This window comes from Emydura macquarii, unplaced genomic scaffold (genome assembly GCF_026122565.2).
Source record: "Emydura macquarii macquarii isolate MOO-44397 ecotype Brisbane River unplaced genomic scaffold, CSIRO-AGI_Emac_v2 contig_1483, whole genome shotgun sequence".
Classification (NCBI taxonomy): domain Eukaryota; kingdom Metazoa; phylum Chordata; order Testudines; family Chelidae; genus Emydura; species Emydura macquarii.
The window spans coordinates 5,286,841-5,307,127 of NW_027131620.1; the positions used below are offsets into that span (position 1 = coordinate 5,286,841).

General features: G+C 43.7%; 1 protein-coding gene and 1 long non-coding RNA gene across 6 annotated transcripts; one reads left to right on the plus strand and one right to left on the minus strand.

Annotated features, from left to right (window-relative positions):
• Nucleotides 1-518: 518 nt before the first annotated feature.
• BIRC7 (baculoviral IAP repeat containing 7) lies at nt 519-15,390 on the minus strand. Of its 5 annotated transcripts, XM_067554102.1 has the most exons (11): nt 15,144-15,377; nt 14,676-14,761; nt 14,491-14,579; nt 12,016-12,544; nt 8,495-8,594; nt 7,228-7,306; nt 7,080-7,125; nt 3,365-3,580; nt 2,309-2,380; nt 1,690-1,897; nt 519-943 (listed from the first exon to the last, which is right to left on the minus strand). In XM_067554102.1, the coding sequence occupies exons 4-10, from the start codon at nt 12,533-12,535 to the stop codon at nt 1,698-1,700; spliced, it is 1,233 nt and encodes a 410-aa protein (XP_067410203.1). In that variant the 5' UTR covers nt 12,536-12,544; nt 14,491-14,579; nt 14,676-14,761; nt 15,144-15,377; the 3' UTR covers nt 519-943; nt 1,690-1,697. The 5 variants fall into 5 exon arrangements, with proteins under 5 accessions (XP_067410203.1, XP_067410202.1, XP_067410204.1 ...); XM_067554101.1 differs by lacking the exon at nt 14,676-14,761 and having other exon boundaries at nt 15,286-15,390; XM_067554103.1 differs by lacking the exon at nt 14,676-14,761 and having other exon boundaries at nt 15,181-15,377.
• Nucleotides 15,391-15,577: 187 nt separating this feature from the next.
• LOC137157318 (uncharacterized) lies at nt 15,578-19,949 on the plus strand. The gene is made up of 3 exons (XR_010921057.1): nt 15,578-15,613; nt 16,986-17,026; nt 18,671-19,949. It is a non-coding gene; the product is annotated as an uncharacterized lncRNA (long non-coding RNA).
• Nucleotides 19,950-20,287: the final 338 nt, after the last annotated feature.

Below are 20,287 nucleotides of genomic sequence, written 5' to 3' on the forward strand. Positions count from 1 at the left end.
CCCAACTCCTCTGATTATCTTCAAGGGAAAGATTTTAGCAGTTCAAATATCAATTCCTCTTGATAGAATATCCCCGTCCTCCAGCTGGGCTCCGGAAAGGCACCAGGCAGCTTAACTGGGGTCACCTAGACATAGCCAAGGCCTGCAGTCCTGGTAGATGTGTAGGAGCATGGAACCAGGCAAAGGCTGTAAGTGACTGGGGAGAAAAATGCAGCTGATCCTCCAGTCGCAGCTGAAGTGAAGAACATAAAGGCTTGACTCAAGCGATCTAAGGTGTAAGCAGGACCACACTATCTGGTTCATGCTCCAGACAGAGGAAGTGCTCTGTTTTGGGAGCTACTCTGAATGGTCGCTAGAGCCCCCACTCCATTCCCCCCCAACAATCAGGTGCTGAAGGAATGGCTAACAGACTAACCCTACAATCACAATCTGCTGCAGCGGGCAAGCCCTTGGACCCCAACCTTGACGGAATGTTACACTGAAGCATTTTATAGGCCAGATAACACAGAGGACCAATCTAAGAGGTAACAGAAGGTACTTTTATTCCAAAATGTAAAATATAAATCCTCAGAAAGACTTAGCAAATCATTTTTTCAAAGCCGCGAATAAGTTACACTATGCAGGCAAACTTTCCTTTAGCTGCGCCAAGATTTAACTATTGATTAAAAATAAAATCACAATTCTTGACAAGGCTCATCAGATTTCAACTAAAATAAGTCACCACTCATCCTGTAAATTGAAAACTTAGAAGTCAACTTTTCCAAAGGGATGGATCCCAACAGGTAGGGAAGAGGCTCTGCAGGATGTTTCTAGGAGTTTGTTCTGTAACCCAGACTGCTGGTGACAGACTAGGAACATCATCTCTAGTGAGAGATCCTCATGCAACACCTTCCATGATGGAAAAGGAACTACCTCCTCCACTGATGGCTAGAGGCTGGAGATTCTGCAAAGACAGCAGGAGTTTTCACAGTATTCACGTTCTCTGAGGAACTCCCCATTTACACAGTTTAATCTATCTACTCCTTTCCCTTCCCCCATGCAATTGCAGAGTTCCATTTCAAACAGGTCTCCTTCTTCAATGGGGTCCACAGCTTATTTATGGTATCACTGCTGCTAGCTATATCTCTAAGAGACGAGTTCTGTGACAAACCAAGGTCTGAACAGAGATTAGAGTCTGTGCAGCTTCCTTCCAGTGTAGGATTTATGCCAGAACAGAGTTTCTAGCCAGCTTTCCAATTCCCAAACACAGCTCCTCAGTGGAAAAAAATTGCAAGAACTCAGATTGAAGAAATCCAGTGCTCTTTTCACAAAGCAGGGATTCTTGTCCTTGTTAGCCGTGACAAAGCAGGAGAATTTCCCCTTCCAAAGATAAATAAATGCCTTTCAAATTTAGAGAAGACAGAAGAAACTCTCCCCTTCGCCCCCTTTTGGACCACATCCAGTTGCTTAGATTCTCCTGCAAGATCAGAGGGCAAGAACTCAGTGGGAAGAATCGAAGGAAACGTGGTTGGTAGCTGAAGTACAAAGTAGATGTGTAAATTCAGACCATCTACCCTGGTAGAGAAAAGACGACACTGCTTTGAGAAAGCACAAGCGAGACCCTTCCTATCCAACTGAACTATACACGAGACATTTGAACAAAATGTTTCTATAAAACCCAGCCGGTACCCCATGTTCTCCCTTACTTACCTCATGATTCAGGACATGAAAGTCCTCACATTTCCCCTGATGACCGTTCTGCAGATGGGGCACCGTCTCAGGCTGGGGGCACACTCTGCACACACCACCAAGTGGCCACAAGGAACAAAGACAATGGACACATCTTTGTCCATGCACACTTTGCACATCCGTTCCTCCTGCAACCGTCGCAGCTGCTCCTCTGTACTCAGTGGAGGCTCTGCAGAGAGAGAGAGCGAGACACACCGCATAGTTTTACTCCAGTGCAGCGTTCTCTTCCCGTTCACGAGTTGGATTTAGAAACAGTTTTCCCTCATTTTGTTCAAGTTTGTGTCCTGGCCATTGTCAGTCAAAACCCACCCCTGCTATTCCAGTCCTGGGCCCTTCACCGTTTGTCCACATGTGGTGGGTTTGAGATTTGAACCGTGGGGAACAGAGGACAAAATTCATGAAGTGTGACAATGGGTCATCCACAGTAAGTGCTCATGTGTATCTTGCTTAATACAATGGACCCTATTCCCCGAATGGGGCCTGGAGGTGCTACCATATTGCAAAATAAAATCATTTCCTCTTATTATTTAGCATGTAACAGACTGTTAAAAATCTGCCTGGCAGCACCACGTCTCCTCACCTGATTCTTTTGAGCGCTCAGCCTCAGTTTCTTGTCTCTGTCCTGATGTACCTGTCTCCCTCTGCGTAGACTCTGTAGAAGTCAGAAGGAATGAAGATTGCATTAATGCTCCTATGCTAAAAAGTACTTTAGAAAAGGGGTCCTTGGTGGTGTTTCAGTCATGTCAGTTCAAGTGTGTTCGGTCGCTCAATGAAAAGGTTTCTCTTTAAGAGGCTGCTAACCCTGCACACACAGCCGGGAATTGGACAGCTCAGCTGGGTTCTCTGACTCTCCGCCCACCACCAAGACTTGGTGATTAACCATGAATTAGATAATCCAATTGACATGAGATTCCCCTCCCAACACGAAATTCTGATTTGCGGATTTTCTAAACAGCCATTTTACAAATTGGAAATGTTTCTATATTTGGTTAGAAAAATTACAGCCAGCTGTAGTGTGTTCGGGATAGAAATGAGCAGTGCAGGGTGGCATTTGTTCTTTCCTATGTAGAGCTGCAGTTGTAGGGTAGAGGTAGCAACCCTAGACGTCTCCCTTGGACGATTGCCTGTGTCCTCATGGTTTAAGCCAAAAGTTGCATGACTAGCACATTTCCTACCCCCTTTCTCAACTTTACATCCAGCTGCTCCTCAACTCAGACAGATGGAACGGCCCTCTTGAATCATCCAGTTTAAACAGCAAGCACAATAATTCATTTCTGGATTTGCTGCAATGTCAGCACTGGTTTTGTGCCTAAGTCATGATGTAGTGCCACAGCTTTCAAACCAAGAAGAAATATTGAGAAGCAGCTGTACTCCAGGCTATTGGAGACCGCTAATGTAACAGATGTTCCAATAACTGCAGACTCCACAAGCCTCACTACAATGGGACCTCTTTCCTCAGCATCACAGGGCTATGAAGCTAAGGGAGCATTATTACATTTCATTCTAGTCCAGAAAGAGATGGTGTAGACCCGAGAGATAGCGTCACTGATGGTGCTAAATCATCAGCGACCATCAGGAGAGGAGGTGGGATGTGATTAGGTTGATCAGTGAGATTTAAGAGGCTAAACTAGCATACCTCCTTCTTCTGCACTGCTGCTTTCTTCCCCATCTACCTCAAGCAGATCCAAGACCAGTTCGGACACAGATAAGTAGCAGGTCCCAGTCAGCAGGTGTTTACTCTGGACCAAGCTCATCACCAAGCTGTGGTCAAAGCCCATCTGCAGGACATTCTGCACTATGGAAGACTGATCCAGAGGAAGAGGAGATGACAATTCCTGATTCCCCACAGGATCTGTAAAGCACAGCGAGGAGACACTTTACCAAAGAGGGGGACCATTCATTAAACAGGCTACAAACTATGCTAACTCCATATATGGCAAGGGACTCTAATCCAGTTGAGTTACCGGTCTCTGTGTAGAATAGCCTAAGAATCAAATGGCCAATCCTGTATTATACAGTTAGATATGCAAGATGGTGTTCCACATTTCATGAGGCCATTTATTAAATTTAAATGAATACAGTGGATTATGCCATATTCCATCACAGTAATAGATGTAAAACAAATATTGGTCTATGACCATTAGAATGCTACAATCTCTTTATCTAATACCACATTCCTTCTCCAGGGACACAAGCTGCCCTGGAATAAAAGGTGAAATCCTGGCCCTGTTGAAGTCAATGCAATTAACTTCAGCGAAACAAGGATTTTACCCTAAGCATCTGAGGTGCTCAAAGGCAGAACTTTCACCCCAGTGCCATTAAACAGAATTTAAAGGAAAAGCATTGAAGGGATATTAACCTGCATGCTTCACAACAGACTCCAACTGATCGATGTAAGGAACCAAGAACAGTTTTTTCCATGATTGCCCACTTCAACCAGGTTCTTACAGCTACTTCTAAAGCAGCTGATACAGTCCAGTGTCAGAAAAAGGATGCTGCAGTAGCAGGACCAGCTCTGGCGTGACAGTTCCTATGTTTCAGTTATTCTTTTTGCACTCAGGCTACTAAGCAAGAGCTCGGTTTTCACTGGTATGAAAATTGTGATGTTAAAAAAAAATGAGCTTTTTTTTTTTTTTAATATCTCAAAACAGACGACTCAGAACTGTGCTTTTATAGAGACCATGGGGAAAAATTCAGCTGCAAATCCCTCCCCACTGACCTACTCCATCCCATTCAAGAAAAGGCCTTTCCATATGAATCTGCAATAAGATAAGAAATCTAAGTAAGTGGTTCCCATCCCAACGGGTAGGCTCTTCAAAGGGCCTCCTTATAGGACAGGAGGATTAGGAGGCTGCACACTTCTCAAACTCCAATTTCTAGTAAGATGTATGAAAACCAGGTTGCAGCTCCCTAACAATTGGATTCAAGGTCTCTCTGATATTCCACTATGAAATACTGGCAGACAATTATGAATGAAGTCACGTCCCCATGCCTCCTTCATTCTCCGTTAACTAGTTTGAACTCTAAAGCATTCCCTTGGGTCTTCAAACCCATTGACATGCCCTGTTACAAAGAGTCGCCCACGGTAATTTTGTGCCAGGTTTGAAGGGATGATTGAAATTGTTCCAATTACTTAAGAATTATATTTTTAGTCCCAGATGTTTTCTGAATCCGCAAGAAGTTGCTTTGAAGTTTGGCAATACCTGTACACACCATTTACCAGTCTGGAGGGCATGTCATTTTGAGGACTCTAGCTTTCCCTGAAAACGTGCAGTTCTATCCCCATCCCCTTCCTAAATACATAAGAGCATGTTCCCCCATGACCTACCTACTGGAACACTTCCAATGCATATGCAGAGTATTTTACTCTGCGATGACGATCACAAGCAAATCCAGTAGCAGGTATGCACATAATACGCCTATCAAGAAAAGGAGCTGAACTTTCAGTAATTGGTGTCATCCTAGTCATGAAAAGTTCGCTTCCTTTTGCACATAAGAGATCTAGGACCTGCAGCAGATTTGTCAGCTCCCTTCAGAACATGGGCTGCACAGTTCAAAGCACTTGTTTCATATCTATGCTAGCCAAAAAACTCTGTTTCGTGCCAAGTCTTCAAAATCCTTTGAAAGAGCGCGTGCACACGCACACACACACGCAGCACAGAATAAAACCACCAGTGCTGCAGTAGCATACACCTGAAATGTCTTCTGTAAGCATCTAGATTGGCCTCATTTTTGTTTTAAACCGTTAATACGAAGTACCACTGTGGTGGTCATTCCTCCTCAGCCTGCTGCAGGCTACGTCTACACTACAAGCCAGGGGTGCGGTTCCCCTACCCGTGTACATATACAATGAAGGCTAGAGCAAGCATAAGTGATAGAACAGCTGCAGTAGCATGGGTGGCAGCAGCCCCAAACACACACCTGTTTCAGAAGCGTGTGTACGCAGCATGTCTCATCCAGGCCTCTGCTGCCGTTGCCCCATAACCATGGCAATACTACTATTTATACTCCCACTAGTGCTCACTGAGCTAGTGAAAGCATGTGCACGTTACCATGGGAATTTCCCCCCAGCTCATAGTGTAGATGTAGATCATGGCAAAACTAGGAAGATCTTATTCTACATCAGTTAGCAGTCCCTGGGCAAACACCTCAAACAACTCCAGGAGAGACTTTGGAAGAGCCTGAATTTGCTCACTTTTCTTTCCCAAGTGTGAGCTTTTGAAATGCATCTAATTGGCCTCAGCGTCCACCTGCCACTATTTTCCTCTCCGCAGAAATTAAGAGTGTTACAAAGACAGACATGCACAAAATCCTGTTTGCCTCATGCACTCATAGCCAAGTCCATATGATTGAAACAAGCAGTGGAAAGTGACTTCAGAAAGACAACAACATGGGCTCGAAGAAAAGATTGTGTTCTTCTAGCCTAGTCTCAGTCTGCTACCATGGGGCTGCCACCACTTCCAAAGCCTGTAAGGGTAGCTTTCTTCCCTTACAAAAACCACTGCATTCTGAACGTGAGGAGTATCCCCAATTTCTGAAGGTCTCTCTGTGTTGAGGATCTAGTCCCAACCCCCATTTCCAGAAACAGCTGGCTTCAAACTCTCCTCCCTCTCAATCTCAAAGGGCACCCAAGAACCACTTGCAAGTGCTTCCACTGGCAGATCTACTTTTAAAATAGCTTAGTCATGGGTTCTGAGGACACAGGCAATATTATCATTAGCGATGGAGGAGCCTACAGAAATGGAGTTGAGCACCCAAGATTCTGAGTGCGAACCACGTGTCTTGTCTGCTAAATTGGGCTAGGTGGTCTCTCAACCAGAAACTAGACATAACTGAGTTTAGTTCACTGGCCATTCTGAAAAGTTTTTAAAAAATCATTTTGGGTGAAATGAAAAACAATTTAAATAAATGAAAAATCAACTTAAGGAAATGAGTCATTTGAATAAAAAAATTAAATGTTTAATTTGAAAGTACCAAATGAAGTGTTCTGATTTTTCAAAATTTGAGGGTTCCCCCCACCCACGACAAGTTAGTGAATTCAAACACAAATTTGCTAAATGTTTTGTCCAAACCAAATGTGCATTTTTGGGGCAAAAAAAAAAAAAAAAAAAAGCTTTGACTGAAAAGTATCACCCAACTTTAGCAGGCTCTTTCAACAGCAGAGGTCACCTTTCTTTCCGGTCCCAGAGGAAGTTACCTAATAATTCTGGATGGTCTTTCACACATCAAAATGCAAGTCTCTTGGAAAGGGATTCAAGCTGCAAACTCTAGAATATCCAGAAGCCAGAGCAATAGCTCTACAGCACTTTCCTCAAAGAGGCAAGACAATAATGAATTGCCATACAACAAACCTTGAGGTGCAGGGGGATCTTGTTCAGCCCGTTGCCAGGAGCTTCCCTGAAAACACGACAAAACACCAGTCACAGGAGGAAAGTGTCTCCTCAAACGTTTACATCACACACACACACACACACACACACACACACTTTTAAGACTCACTGGAAATAGTGTGTCGAAATAAGAGTCCTGAACGCTGCTAACAAATTCTCTCCCCCTTGATTGCAGCAAAAACTCACACCTAAGGAGAAAAAGGCAGATCAGTTAAACAGGATACCCAGTGAGGGACAGTCGAAGTGTCTGAAATTCATCAGGGGGTGCAACTAGGCTCCCTAATGGAGCCACTTGTACATAGTGACATCTCTATGTAAAAAGCACAAACATCATCCATCCCTCCCTCTGCTGTAAGAGTCCTTCCTCTTCTAGCAGAAAGAATTTGATTGGAAGGTCCTGATCTCCCCCGCCCCCACCCTCCCAGTCAGTCTTAATTGTAGGCCTCTGATTGGTTTTTGCAATGGAGCCTGTCTGACCAACTGGATTAGAGGGAAAATGGGTCCAGTGGTCTCATGTCTAAAGACCCACCACACCAGGACTAAGCGTAACAATCTCCTGCCATTTACATGTGAAGGCCGAAATGAGTGACATGCAAATGCTGCTCCAATGCCTGTAAAAGACAAAGGCAGTGTTAAAGTTACCGTTAAGCAGTGGTAGTGTAGAGATCAACCCACAGAGAACCATCTACTGATTCTATAGAAGCAGAGGTCTGAACTTTGCAGCTCAGGCTTATTCTAGCATTTGGTTTTGATTGAAAGGCATTAGATTTGTAGATTCTTATGTATTGCATGTTTGCACAATGCCTAGCCCAATCACTTTCCACTTGGCAGTGGCCTTTAGATAGACGGGTACCATGATTATCACCCCCCACCAGAGCGAGGGAGAGAAAAAGTTGCAACCGTAACAATGCAGTGTGTTAGGATAGGGGCTGCTGGGCTAGTTCTCAGTAGGGTGACCAGATAGCAAGCATGAAAAAAATCGGGATGGGGGCGAGAGGTAATAGGTGCCTATATAAGACAAAGCTCCAAATACCAGAACTGTCCCTATAAAATCGGGACATCTGGTCACCCCAGTCCTCAGGAACTACCAAGGGACTAAAACTCACTGAAGTTCCTGCTTTGACCACAAGCTGATCATATTTATGATGCCAACAGGACATAAGCCACCAGATTCATTTCATGTAGGCTTATCATCTAGTAACGCTATTTGTTCACTACTGAGCTGGCTGTGTTTGAATGAACAACAGAGCTAGACGGCTCTACATACGAATAAGCCAGTTAAATCTCATCTGGGGCACGACGTTTGTGGCCCACTCAGTATAAAACTGACTAATGATTTGTAGCCCTGCCACCAGCCTTTGTATACCATGAGTTACCTTGGAAACCATTTGGCATGTTCCCTCCAGGGGTCATCTCCAAGCTCCCAGTTCCTCAAGCTGCCATCACAGTAAAAACACCGCACGGTGTCATCTTGACCTGAAAGAGGCAATAAGAGAAGAGCTGATGCGAGGTACGGGAGCAGCTAATTACACTAATCCAGGGGCAAGTTCCTGTTGCCACCAGTAGAGCTGGGGGCAGTACAATAGGTTTAATTGTTACCAGAACTGGCTACCAGACCACATGGTTGAGCACACACTGCACATGGCAGCTGTCCCATGACTCAGGATAACTACCTCCGCAGCCCACCCTTGTTCAGAGACAGGGAGTCAAGTTAGAGCACCGCTTCAAAACGGGAGCTCTAGCTGGCTTGCCTAAATTGCACCAATCAAGGATTATTATTATGATCCCATTCTGGGTCGAAACTTCATGGATTCTCTGCACATCCCCTTTGCGGGCTCACATATCCAAAGTATACATGTCCATTCCCACTGCACACAGCTGCCATCCCCCCCCCACTCCTGCTTCTTCAGCCACCAAAATGCTCCCCTATGAAGGCCACCTACTAGGGGTCCATGAAATTGGTACACACCACTCCCCCTGGTGATAAGAGTCACCACTACAATGACCCCAAGCCATCGAGCCCAGGGAAGAAACTGGGCCAGGGTCAGTGAGTTTAACAACATCAGCATGCCTGCTACAGAGCATGATTTTGAATATGGCTATATATAAAATTATTCCTTCCCACTCAGCTAGTCATACCTAAGTCCCATTAAAAAAGAATTTCTGGGAGTGGATAGGGCCTTCCAGTCATAAGCTCCTTTAAGGGGTTTCAATACAGCTTTTCTGAATCACTGGGCATTCAGAAGTCCTTGAAAGCTTTAAAAACAAGGGAATTATACGGATCAGCTAGACTGGGCAATTCCAGAGCATTGCCAGTCAAGTGACCTCTGGGTTTGCCATGTTGGATGGTTTCCTGATGGATCCCCATTCTCAGTATTATGTTTTCAACAGCTGGTCTGCAGGTATAAAAATTCCAAAAGAAATGTGACAAAGGTTTCCAACAGCAACCTCTGCCTTCTGGTTTATTCTGGCTGTTCTTTTGTCGGTCTTTAAAAATAATAATTGAAATAGACCAAACACGGAAAAACTTTGCATGGTGTTTCAGCTCAGCTGAAATAGGTTTGAGTTCTCAGCCCTGTGTACCTCTACATTCAAGGTACATTTTTTGTTATTTTAACTGGAGCTACAGCAAGACCCAATTCATGTGACTTTGGTAAAAAAAAAAAAAAACTAACACAATTAAAGACACAGGCAGATACACATGCACGGAAGCTAACTAGATCTTTCAGCTAGCCGTCATGTAATGAATGCAGAGTCAGCTATCATTCAGATAGCCCTGCAAATCTACTGTTTCCTGTCCAGAGTTTGCAACAATACAGAGGCAGTCACAGCAAGCTTGGGGGTAAAGGTTGCTCTTTCATCCCATTTTCCTTGAGACACATTTCCATTTTATTAGGGCATAGCATAGTGGCAAGAGCGCAGGATTGGTGCTTACGACTTAGAGAGAGGAGAATAGAACCTAAACCATGCTCAGTGACCCCTGGTCATTCCCTCCATACCTCAGTTTGTTAATCTGGAATATGAGAATACCACCTACTTCTGTCACAGAGACAATGGGTAAAAGGGGTAAAACTCATTAAATTTCCATTCATGACTCAGAATTACAGGCTGTTAGAGAGTTAGACAGTGACAGAGACTTCTCTATCGAAGAGCATGGAATTAGCTGTGATCCAGGGCCCAAAACGGATTCTGAAGAGGGGGACACTACAGACTTTTTTGTTTTTAAAGGAATAAATGTAGAATAACTCCACTCTGTCATTCCCCCGCCCATACACATTCTGCTTAAACGGTTTGATTGTCACAATTCATGCTAGATGTTACATTTAGCCAAGTGCTCAGACACGAAGGAGTGTAGTACAAACAATTGCAAGTGGTGCACATAGCAAGTCTGCAGTCACGTGCCTTCTCACCATTACCATTACCCTCATTTCTTTGTTACACCCCTTGTTGCTTCTGGTCTTAAATTTAAAGTAAGTTCTACAGAGCAGATTTTGAACTACATGTTCGTGCTAAACCTGGCCCAACAGTGGGGAAAATGTCAGTCTTTTTGAGCTGTGTTTATACAGCACCAGCACAACGGGGTCCTAGTCCATGCCCAGGACTCCTAGGCTTGCTCTACACTTACCTCGGCGATTCGGCAGCAGTTACACAAAGAACTTGTGTAACTCCCATCGACTGCTGCGCTTCTCTTCTGTGCGCCATTGGGAACCGCGTTCCCATCAACGCAGCGCTACGCCACTTGAGGAGGTGCTTTTAGTCCGTCGACTTCTGGATCGACTGAGGGGGTCTTCACTGATCGCTCAGTCGATCGGACGGCGGCAACTTAGCCGCCGCCAGTGTAGACATAGCCCTAGTTAGCACCACATTACTAAGAAGAATAGGCCCCTAATCCTGACCAAAGCTGCTACAATAAAAATAAAGTGTAAATGCAACTGGAAAAACTCAAAGACAAATTACCATGTGCTGGAATTTGATCTTACAGGTCACTCTAGTTAGAAACGGGTGTGCTTTAACTAGTTTCCCCACTGTGGCTGCGTTTGCACTACAAGCCTTAACTCTGTCCCAGCAGCTGCGTAACATTCTCACAGCACTAAGCTATGTCTGAATCTAAATTTCTCTGGGGAAGTTTCTCTGCCATTCAGGATGCTCCAGTTAAGAAGAACTCTGTAGCCCAGCCCCTCGCACCTAGAAGAGGAGAGTCAAGTTCTGTCCCTACTGGAGACGGCTTCCTAGCATGGCTGGCACCAGTGCCTGCTGCTTATGTACCACAGTATATGGGTGCAGTATAAAAAAACCCCTAAACAGAGCTAGTCTAACAGGACACACCATGAAGCTCTACACTCGCACACAGAGGGAGGCTTTTCCTACCGTACGTACCTGTAAACAGCCTTGCAGAATTAGATTTTTTAAATAAAATGTTGATGGCTAATGTGCTTATTTGTAAAGCATTTTTTAATTTTTTAGTCATTTAAATTGTCACAGAGGGGGACATCGTGAGGGGGCTCAGAATTATTTTAAAACAGTAGATGTTGAGATCCAAAATATAGTTAGCTTTATAAAACTGCTAAAACACAAGTTGTCAACATCACCTGTTAAAATATGCAGAGTAAATACCCTTAAATCCAACTCTAAGACGTTTTAAGCAACTAGTTGCCTATCTGTACATTTTTACTAATGGAAATTATGGTGACCAGATGTCCCGATTTTATAGGGACAGTCCTGATATTTGGGGCTTTGTCTTATATAGGCGCCTATTACACCTCCACTCCATCTCAATTTTTCACATTTGCTATCTGGTCACCCTAAGGAAAATAATTTTGTCATCAGTTTGTGCATGTGCAATGAGATTGACATTGATCAACATTTACCGATAAAACTGTAATCCTGCCACACCTACCTGTATAGAAGAACCCTGCTCTGGCCAGCTGCTCAGGATACAACTCTGTGTATGGTGGCCAGTTCTGGAAAGTGGCTAGCCGCATCGCCTCTGTTTCCATCTCTGGGTATTCTGGTTGGCTGGCTAGGGCTGTCTCTTCCACATCCATCCTCTGCAGGAGGCTGAGGATCTGCCCATCCACATGGTCCAAGATTTCCAGAAAAGGGAGCAGCATCTGTTGGTTGCCAACATCTTCACCACAGATGAATTTACAGGTAGGAAAAAATTTTTGGTGCTCTCGCATGGGTTGATCCTCAGCCTCCCAGCTCCTCAAGATACCACCACAGCAGAAGCACTGCACTCTGTCCCCAGGACCCAGGAAGAAAAAGCCAGCCTTAGCCAGGTCTGTGGCAGAGACAGGTGAGCTCTCTGGCCACTGCTGGAAAGTCCTCAGTCTCTTCTCCTCACTCCGCATGCTGGTCTTAGACAGCCAAAAATGCCTTGGCCCAGACCTGATCTCCTCTGGGGAAAAGCTGTCCATGTCCCAGCGCTGAGAGAGAAAAAAGATACGAGACAATCCCTCAGTGACCAGCTGTATTCTGGATGTCAGGCAGTACTCAGTCAGACTGCCAGCATGTATTCACATCTCTACAGCTCATCCTGCTGCATATTCTGGAAAGCTCATGGTCTCAACAAAGCCAAGCATGTTCCTGAATTGCAGCCAAACCAGAGACACAGATTTTCTAAGCCCTGCTGCTGCTTTTTTCCCTGCCCCTTTTCCTCAGTCCCCACTAGCGTCTGGAGGGAAGAGATCAGGAGTTTCTCACTCTTTCTGTGACGTTACAGAAGGAAGCCAGAGTGATTTGCAGGAAAAGCAAAAGCTAGGCAAGGCCTATTCAATACACTTGGATAAAGTCACTCCAGCTTTCAGTCTCGGATCGGTGACTGCTCAGTCACCTCTCTGGCCTTTAACAAAAACATAAAAAGGATTGAATTCCTCTTTATGCTTCTCTAGAGAAAGATGTTCAACAAGCCAGAGGCCTACGCAGAATAACAAAGACCCAAGCAAATGTTACCTCTTGGTATCCCTTTTATAACCCAACAAGCTTCCACTTATACAGGCTGCATATTTTATTAGCAAGCTTCTCTTTTCATAATGCGTGTTCATTGACTATGTTAATATTTCAGTCTGTAGCCAGGAGCTGAATCAGCTTGTGACTCGTCATTCCTCCGCCATCCTATTTCACAGCACACCCCTCCACTGCAGCAGAACCACTACCAGAAGTAGCCCAAAATGTCAGGGCCTGCTTTCCTGCCTTGGTTTCCCTAAATCACAGGTAAGAGTGGTAGAGGTTTGCTGCCTTCACTAGTCCTCTATCAAAGGAAGACCGAAATTAAAGAAAATATATTACTTGATTGTTCAAGCCTCCCCCCCTCCCCTCAAACTGAAGTAACATTCCCCTGATATCTGTAGCTTCATCGTAAGCAGCTCTTCAAAGCTACTCACACTTCTGTGTTGCCAGCAAAAGGAGGATCAAAGAGCAGGCTCTGGGCCTTAATCTTCTCTCCCCCAGGGGAGAATCAGGAGCGACCCCACTAAAGGAATGACTTGGGAATAGGAATCTCCATATAGTTGGCAAACAGCCATCCTGGAGAGCCTCTTTTAATAGAAATGCACCTAAGAAAACCCAGTATTGCCCATCTGTTGGCTATTAATGGACTTGTGTGGGTTAAGTTGATAGTTCTCAATACAGCATACAGGCACCCATCTAGTAACAAAATAAGATAAATGGAGATATTTAACAAGGGACATAGCCTTATAAAGACGACATTTACTATCAAGATGTGGCCAGCCATCACCTCGACCACCTTATTGCATGGTACACCCCTTTCTCTTAACCTGAGGGGAACTGTACAGCACCTAGCACATTGTAGACCCCATCCTTTATAATTAACAGCTCATTCACAGAGAGGCCAATGACAGAAGTGATGTGGCATCCTAGCTACTCTAGTAAAAGTCTGTCCAGAAGAGGGTTGCAGCACATTGGTGGGTTTGTGTGGAGAAGCTTGCTCTACTGTTGCCTGTGAGACACATGTCCCACGAGTGAAGGGCTGCGGTTGCCATTGCGAAGAGTCTAGTATTTCATGGGCACTCACCACTCACTGACCAACAGTCCCAGCTGCTCAATGGAGCCAGCGCCTCTGCCTTGCTTTCTGTGGGAGAGAGAAAACCCAGCACAGGCAGGGCAGCTAGAAGTGCCTTCCCTAGCCACCGCTGTACAAACTAAAGTGGGGGAAAGAAAGGCCCTGAGTGCCCGTGTTAAAAAGAAAGCATGTTTATGCTTAATACACTGAAGCAATTGTTTGAGGACAGGGTCACTGGTGTAAAAGAAACCTCTATAAAACTGCTAGCCTCAATGATACTTGAGGGGATTTGCAGAGCAAACGCTGCGCAGGGAAGTCAAAGGTGCCTGGAGGCTGCTTTCACCTACATACCAGATTTTGCTCTCCGATCTCAGAAGCGCTGCAGAGCGACTTGCTTGTTTGGGGCAGTTCTGTGATTCCGGCGCTATTTTAGTCCCAGGCTGTCAAAGCAAAAGTCAGCGTTAATGTCAAACTGTAGCAAGCAACGTTATTGACTAGGAACGAAGCAGCAGCCATCAGCAAGTATTGTCACTTATCTACTGTACATTGGAACAAGATTACCTAGCTGGGGAAGGGTGATGGAGAAGAGGCAGATTACCTCATCTAACACTCAATAGTGGAGCTAGACTTCGTCAATGAGGCAAAGTACAAGGCATTTAGTACATTAGGGTTTTTTTTTTTGGGGGGGGGGGGGGGGTTGAGCGGGTTTTAAACTGACAAGTAAGAGTTCACACCCCCCTGGTCATAAATCACAGCCACCCACTTCCTCCTTCCCTCCCCCAAAGAAAGCCCCCCATTTATTTGCATATGTTGAAATAATCTATTGATCCTGCTGGGACCCTTTAGCCAGAAGCCATCATAAGAACTGAATTCCCCAAGCCCAGATTGATATTTCAAGATGCCCCAGACGTGAAAGTCAGTATTTCCACCACCCAAGGCACACTTTCTTCTGGTACCAGAAATGTAAAGTAAGCCACCATTTCATCTTCCCCCAAAGCACTTACTCAACTCCAGGCCATTAAAAGTTAAGGTCACACACACCATTCATTAGCAGCCCCATTTCAAAAGGGGCACGTCACCTGGAATCCAAATATTCCCCTTTAATTTTACTCTGCACAATATTACCCAAATCAGAACACGACTGACCAGCCACTAAGCCTCAGGCCACCCAGCACTTCTAACATCCAAGCCCCTCCTGGAGAAGCTAGGTTGTCATCCCAACCCTATTTAAAGTTACCAGAGCCTATTGCCTTGTGCTGTGACTGAGGCAGGTCAGTTTTGTTTCTCTGTTTTTCTAGATAATTGCAGAGGCCTGCTGGAGGGGGTGGCACTCCGTGCAGGGCATGAGTGATTTCACCTGCTGCCTGTTGCTGGTTTCCCCTGATTGGCTGGTCCACCTTTCATCTTCCTTCACTCTGGTTGAGTGGGAAAGGACCTATGGAAAGATTCAGCTGTGTCTCCTCATAATCTTTCAGTAAGTAACTATTCCAGCAGCCAGAGAAGACCTCATCTTCTGTGTTGCAGTTTGGAAGTCTTCCCATTCATGCCCACTGTAGTTCCCCCCCTGCTGCTAAATACTCTCCATCAAAGGGGTCTTATGAGGATAAATTCTTTAGGACATAATTATCATTTACACTAAGGACTCTGTGGACTGTGGAAATTACATTTTAAGGCCACTTTACACTGCCAGGGTGGCAGAAAAGGTGTAACGTAACTAAGAGGCAAGCCTATTACTATCTTTGAATGGCTCAGATGCGTCAGTGACTGGGCTGAGCTTGTTTTTCAAAACCATTTCGTCCGGATGTTCTGGACTGCTACCAGCTAGCTCAGTGTGAGAGATTTTGGACTGATGGTAGTGTAACTGTGTAGCTTTATTTATATGTGCAGTTCATTCCGTAGTGCTAGTCCTTTGGATTGCTACGATTCTGACACCAATGGCTTCTCTTTATTTTAATATCTGTTGGTATCATCTCATATTTTTGCACTTTTCTATAGATTCCTCATCTATTTTGTGCCTTCTTCTCATTTTAAACAAAATGTATTGGAAAGTAAACATGTGACGCCAGCCATAAAGGGAGGAGGTCTTGCTCAAAGAGGTTAAAATGCTTTACTTCTGCTATCTTTTAGCAGAAGAGAATGCTCTTTAGCTTCTCCAGCATCCTGCAGTTTGAAAACTCCCTCCACCTTTCTTTGTCCTGTGGGCATGGAATGATTTTAAGGTGGGGCTTGAGTGGAACAGGGGTTTGAAAACTTCTCTCGCCTCCCATTTTCCACTGGGGAAAATAGACTCTGCTCATCTTAAAGAAGAAACCTGTTGGATCATGTACTGCTGCTCATTAACCCAATAATAGGGGCTTCAACATCCTCCTCTCTAAACAAGGCAATAGAAACAATCCTGTGTTTTTAAAATTAAAATTTTAAATTTTAAAATTAAAATTAAAATGTCAGCATAAACATCTGAGGCAGTAACTTTGTCTTATTTTTTTTAAATGTGCTTTAGTTAAAATCTTGATAGTGAAACCTAAGACATGCTACAAACAGTAGAGGGCAGTGCTTATTTACAATATTGTTCTGAGAATCCTGTTGTGGGTGAGTGTTTGGGTTGTTTTTTTTTAATCCTTCCTGAGTATATACACGATTGCCCATTAGCTTCTGCTCCTCAGGTCCTGTTTCTTGCAAGTTTATATGGATTTTGCAGAACATACTTTAAAAAATAAGACATCTGGAAAAGACACTGGGACAAATTCCCAGTTGCAGGGGATATTTTGGGGAGCTATTGGTGAGTTATAGCAAGGTGCCTGTTAATAAATAATAATAATAATTAATAATGGTTTGCTTTTGTGAAGTATCTTTCAGTCAAGGATCTTCAAGTGCCTGGGGAGAGTTGGTAAGTATTATTATCTCCATTCTATAGACGGGGAAGTTGAGGCACAGTGAAGTGAAGTAACTTGCCCAAGTTCATGCAGCAAGCATAGGCCCAGGTCTCCTGATTTTTAGGCCTCTGGTTTAATTATCAGGCCTGTTAAAAAGGAGGAAGCTGTAGAAGGCTTCAAAAGAACAGAGAGCTGGAGTGTAAGGGCCTTAAGATGAGGTAGCTTTTAATGCAAATGCTTGCTATAACAGAACTTCCTTAATTCTGTCTTACCAATGTGAATACCCAGTGATTTCCTTATCCCAAACCTGATGGTTTCAATCCACATTTCAGTAAAGATTTAATCACAGAGAAGTCTCATGTTATTAAGACTTTGTTACTTTTGCAAAATATGCTGCAGTGCATTTATTAGCAGTCTAAAAAGTATTAATAACTAAAACTAAACCACGATTGTCCTAATATGGGGAAAAAGGCGTACAATTTCCTTTTTTTTTTTCTTCTTTAACAATTGTGCATGCTCACTTGATGATTCAACCATGATTCTGGAAGGCTCTGTCTTACCAAGCCATAGATCTTTCCTGTTGGAGCTGTTCCGTTTTGTACAAATAATTAAATAATCATTGTGTCAGAGAGAGACAGACACTGAAGGTATTCTACATTGCAATAAAACACCTGTGACTGGCTCGGGTCAGCTGACTTGGGCTCATGGGAGTATATAATTGCAGTGTAAATGTTCAGGGTTGGGCTGGAACCCAGGCTCTGGGACCATCCCCCTTTGTGGGGTCTTAAAGCCTGGGCCCAAATGTCTGCTCTGCAATTTTTATAGCCCCACAACTCCAGCCTGAATCAGCTGAGCAGGGCCAGCCATGGTTGTTTTATTCCAGTATAGACATATTCTGACTCTATAGCAAAAGTAAGTGGGACACCTGGGAGATACAGCTTGAAGTCCCTACTTTGAATCAGGCAAAGCAGGGACTTGAAGCTGGGATATTCTGGGATCTCTCACTCTCCCCCTTCCCCGCCCCAAAATAAAAAAGTTTAGGTTTTGTTCTGATGTGGAATGAAAACCAATGTTGGAACCTCAAGCGAACATCCTAATCGCTGGACTGTTGCCAGTTCTGGCGTGGTTCTGACTCTGTCTCTCGTTTTGACAGGGAATTCCATCCAGGTCCTGAGAAACTTTCCTGGCGAGATTTTCATTTAAACAGAGATGTTTTTGCCCAAAAAAAAAAAAAAAAGGTTTTGATTTTGACAAATAAAATTTTCCAATGGGAAAACATTTCACTGAAAAAATGCCTCACCAGCTCTGTTCATGAGGGTAAGGGTCTGTGGTTGGGGAGGAGACATGATGGAAGGAGATCTGGTGCAACTCCAAGCTAGGCTGGGACAGTGTGGTCGGGTCATGAACTTTGGGGTCTTAGAAGCAGGAGCTCTGGTTATCCTTGCTTCACGAAGGCTTTGTTTTCCCATTTATGACTGTCACTTTCCTGCTCCATTGGCCTCATCCACTTTAATGTCCCTCAGCTCCCTTCAGTTCTGAATGACCAGCTAGTTGTCAGCCTGGAACAGAACAACACCCAGGTTCCCTGTTCCCTTGGGAGCTGATGACACCACCTCTCCCTCGTCAGTAAAATCTTTGATGGCGCCTGTCTGTTGCAGCTCCCATCGGAGCCTGCCAGCCAGCGCTGATGGACCGAAGAGCATCGCTGGCTGAAAGGAAATTCCAAGGCATTCATGCAAGAGTCCACTGTGAAAAGACTGTGCCTTCCAACCCAGTGAATAGTAACAAGGTGTGCTGAGAAAGTGACTGTATGTACACACAGTGACCATGCAATCAATTCTCCAGGCTCGGGGCAAAAAATGTCTTGCTTTTTTTTTTTTTCTATTCAGCCTGCCAAAGGATTTTTGTTTTTCTTTTTGGTCCCGTCACAATGCATGCTGGTACATGTGAAGAGCACTTCTCCTTCCTTGTCCGTGTTTACCAGTCAGGGCTTTTCACCTGCTTAAATATTTAATCATTATTTTTAATTCATCGCTGCATTTTTCAATAATAAAAAATAAGCAAAGCCAAACATGTTCCCAACAATTAATAATAAATAATCAATTGCCCATCCAAAGATCTCAAAGAACTTTACACACATTAATTAATTAACCCTGCCAAACACCACTGTGAGGTGGGTATATATTATTATAACCATTGTACAGATGGGTAAGCTAAGTACAAAGATATGATTAAGTGACTTACTGAGAAGTCCTGACTCTCAATCCTTTGTCTTAAGACTGCCTCTTGAATATTTTATTGGACGTAAGTTGTTCTATAACCTGCCCATTACTGTACTAACTCAACATCTCACAATCTTTAAAGTAAACGTTATCTACTGTAATATTTACCATAGCATTGATGTAGCAGTCCATGTTAGCAAAGGGAGTTACTCAGAATTCAATATCATTAGCTGTTAGGCCACACCTGTGGAACAGAGTCACTATTAAATGAGAAGTTTGAAAAGCACAGCAGATATCTGAACTCCTGATACAGGAAATGCCTTCAGAAGAACAGGAAACTAACATGCTTAGTCCTGATGAATAGGGTAGACCCAATAATAATATTCAAAAAACTTACAATCACCAAGCATGGTTAGAAATCAAATAGAAGAGGAAGTGTGACCGGATGCCTATCACATTGCAATTGCAAACAGCATCTTGTTGAATTGTAAAGAATTATCGTGCGAGTCCTGGCATTTCACTTTTTTTTATGGGAAGAAAGCTGGTCAAATACCACATTAGGAATACAGAGAAATTTGGGGCATGAAGGGTCTCTGGAAACTTCTATACTTGCTTAATATTTCTGTTGTGAGTAAACAACTCATGATAGTAAAGTTAATTACGTGCATAAGTGTTTGCAGGTTCAGGTCCTCATTTGTTAAAAGAACCTGTTTTTGTATGTTCCCCACTTGAATTTATTAACCCAGTTTGCAACATCCTAAATGTTACACCACAACCAACTGTGAGGTTTCATACGAAGGCTCAGAACTTCATAAGTAGCAATAGACTACAGGAACCAGTGAGCTGTAAAGCATATATTTTTATATAAAGCAGAGCAGCTCAATGTTTTGGTATGGAACTTTTCTTTTCCTAAAAAATGGTCTTTTGTGGAAAATGAATTTTTTTTATAGAATTTTTTAAAATTTATTTTTTGATTTTTTTGACCAAAAGAAAAAAATTATTTAGTTTTCAAACCTGAAAAAAAGGTTGGATTTTTTCTCCTCTATTGCCCTC

What these genes read in the sequence shown, in the direction of transcription:
- BIRC7 (XM_067554101.1), bottom strand. Translation starts at nt 12,535, where the DNA reads ATGGACAGCTTTTCCCCAGAGGAGATCAGGTCTGGGCCAAGGCATTTT. An exon ending in CATGCCAAATGGTTTCCAAG is followed by an intron (nt 7,307 to 8,494) that starts GTAACTCATGGT and finishes TTTTCTCCTTAG; the next exon opens with GTGTGAGTTTTTGCTGCAAT. An exon ending in AGATCCCCCTGCACCTCAAG is followed by an intron (nt 3,581 to 7,079) that starts GTTTGTTGTATG and finishes TGTGCTTTACAG; the next exon opens with ATCCTGTGGGGAATCAGGAA.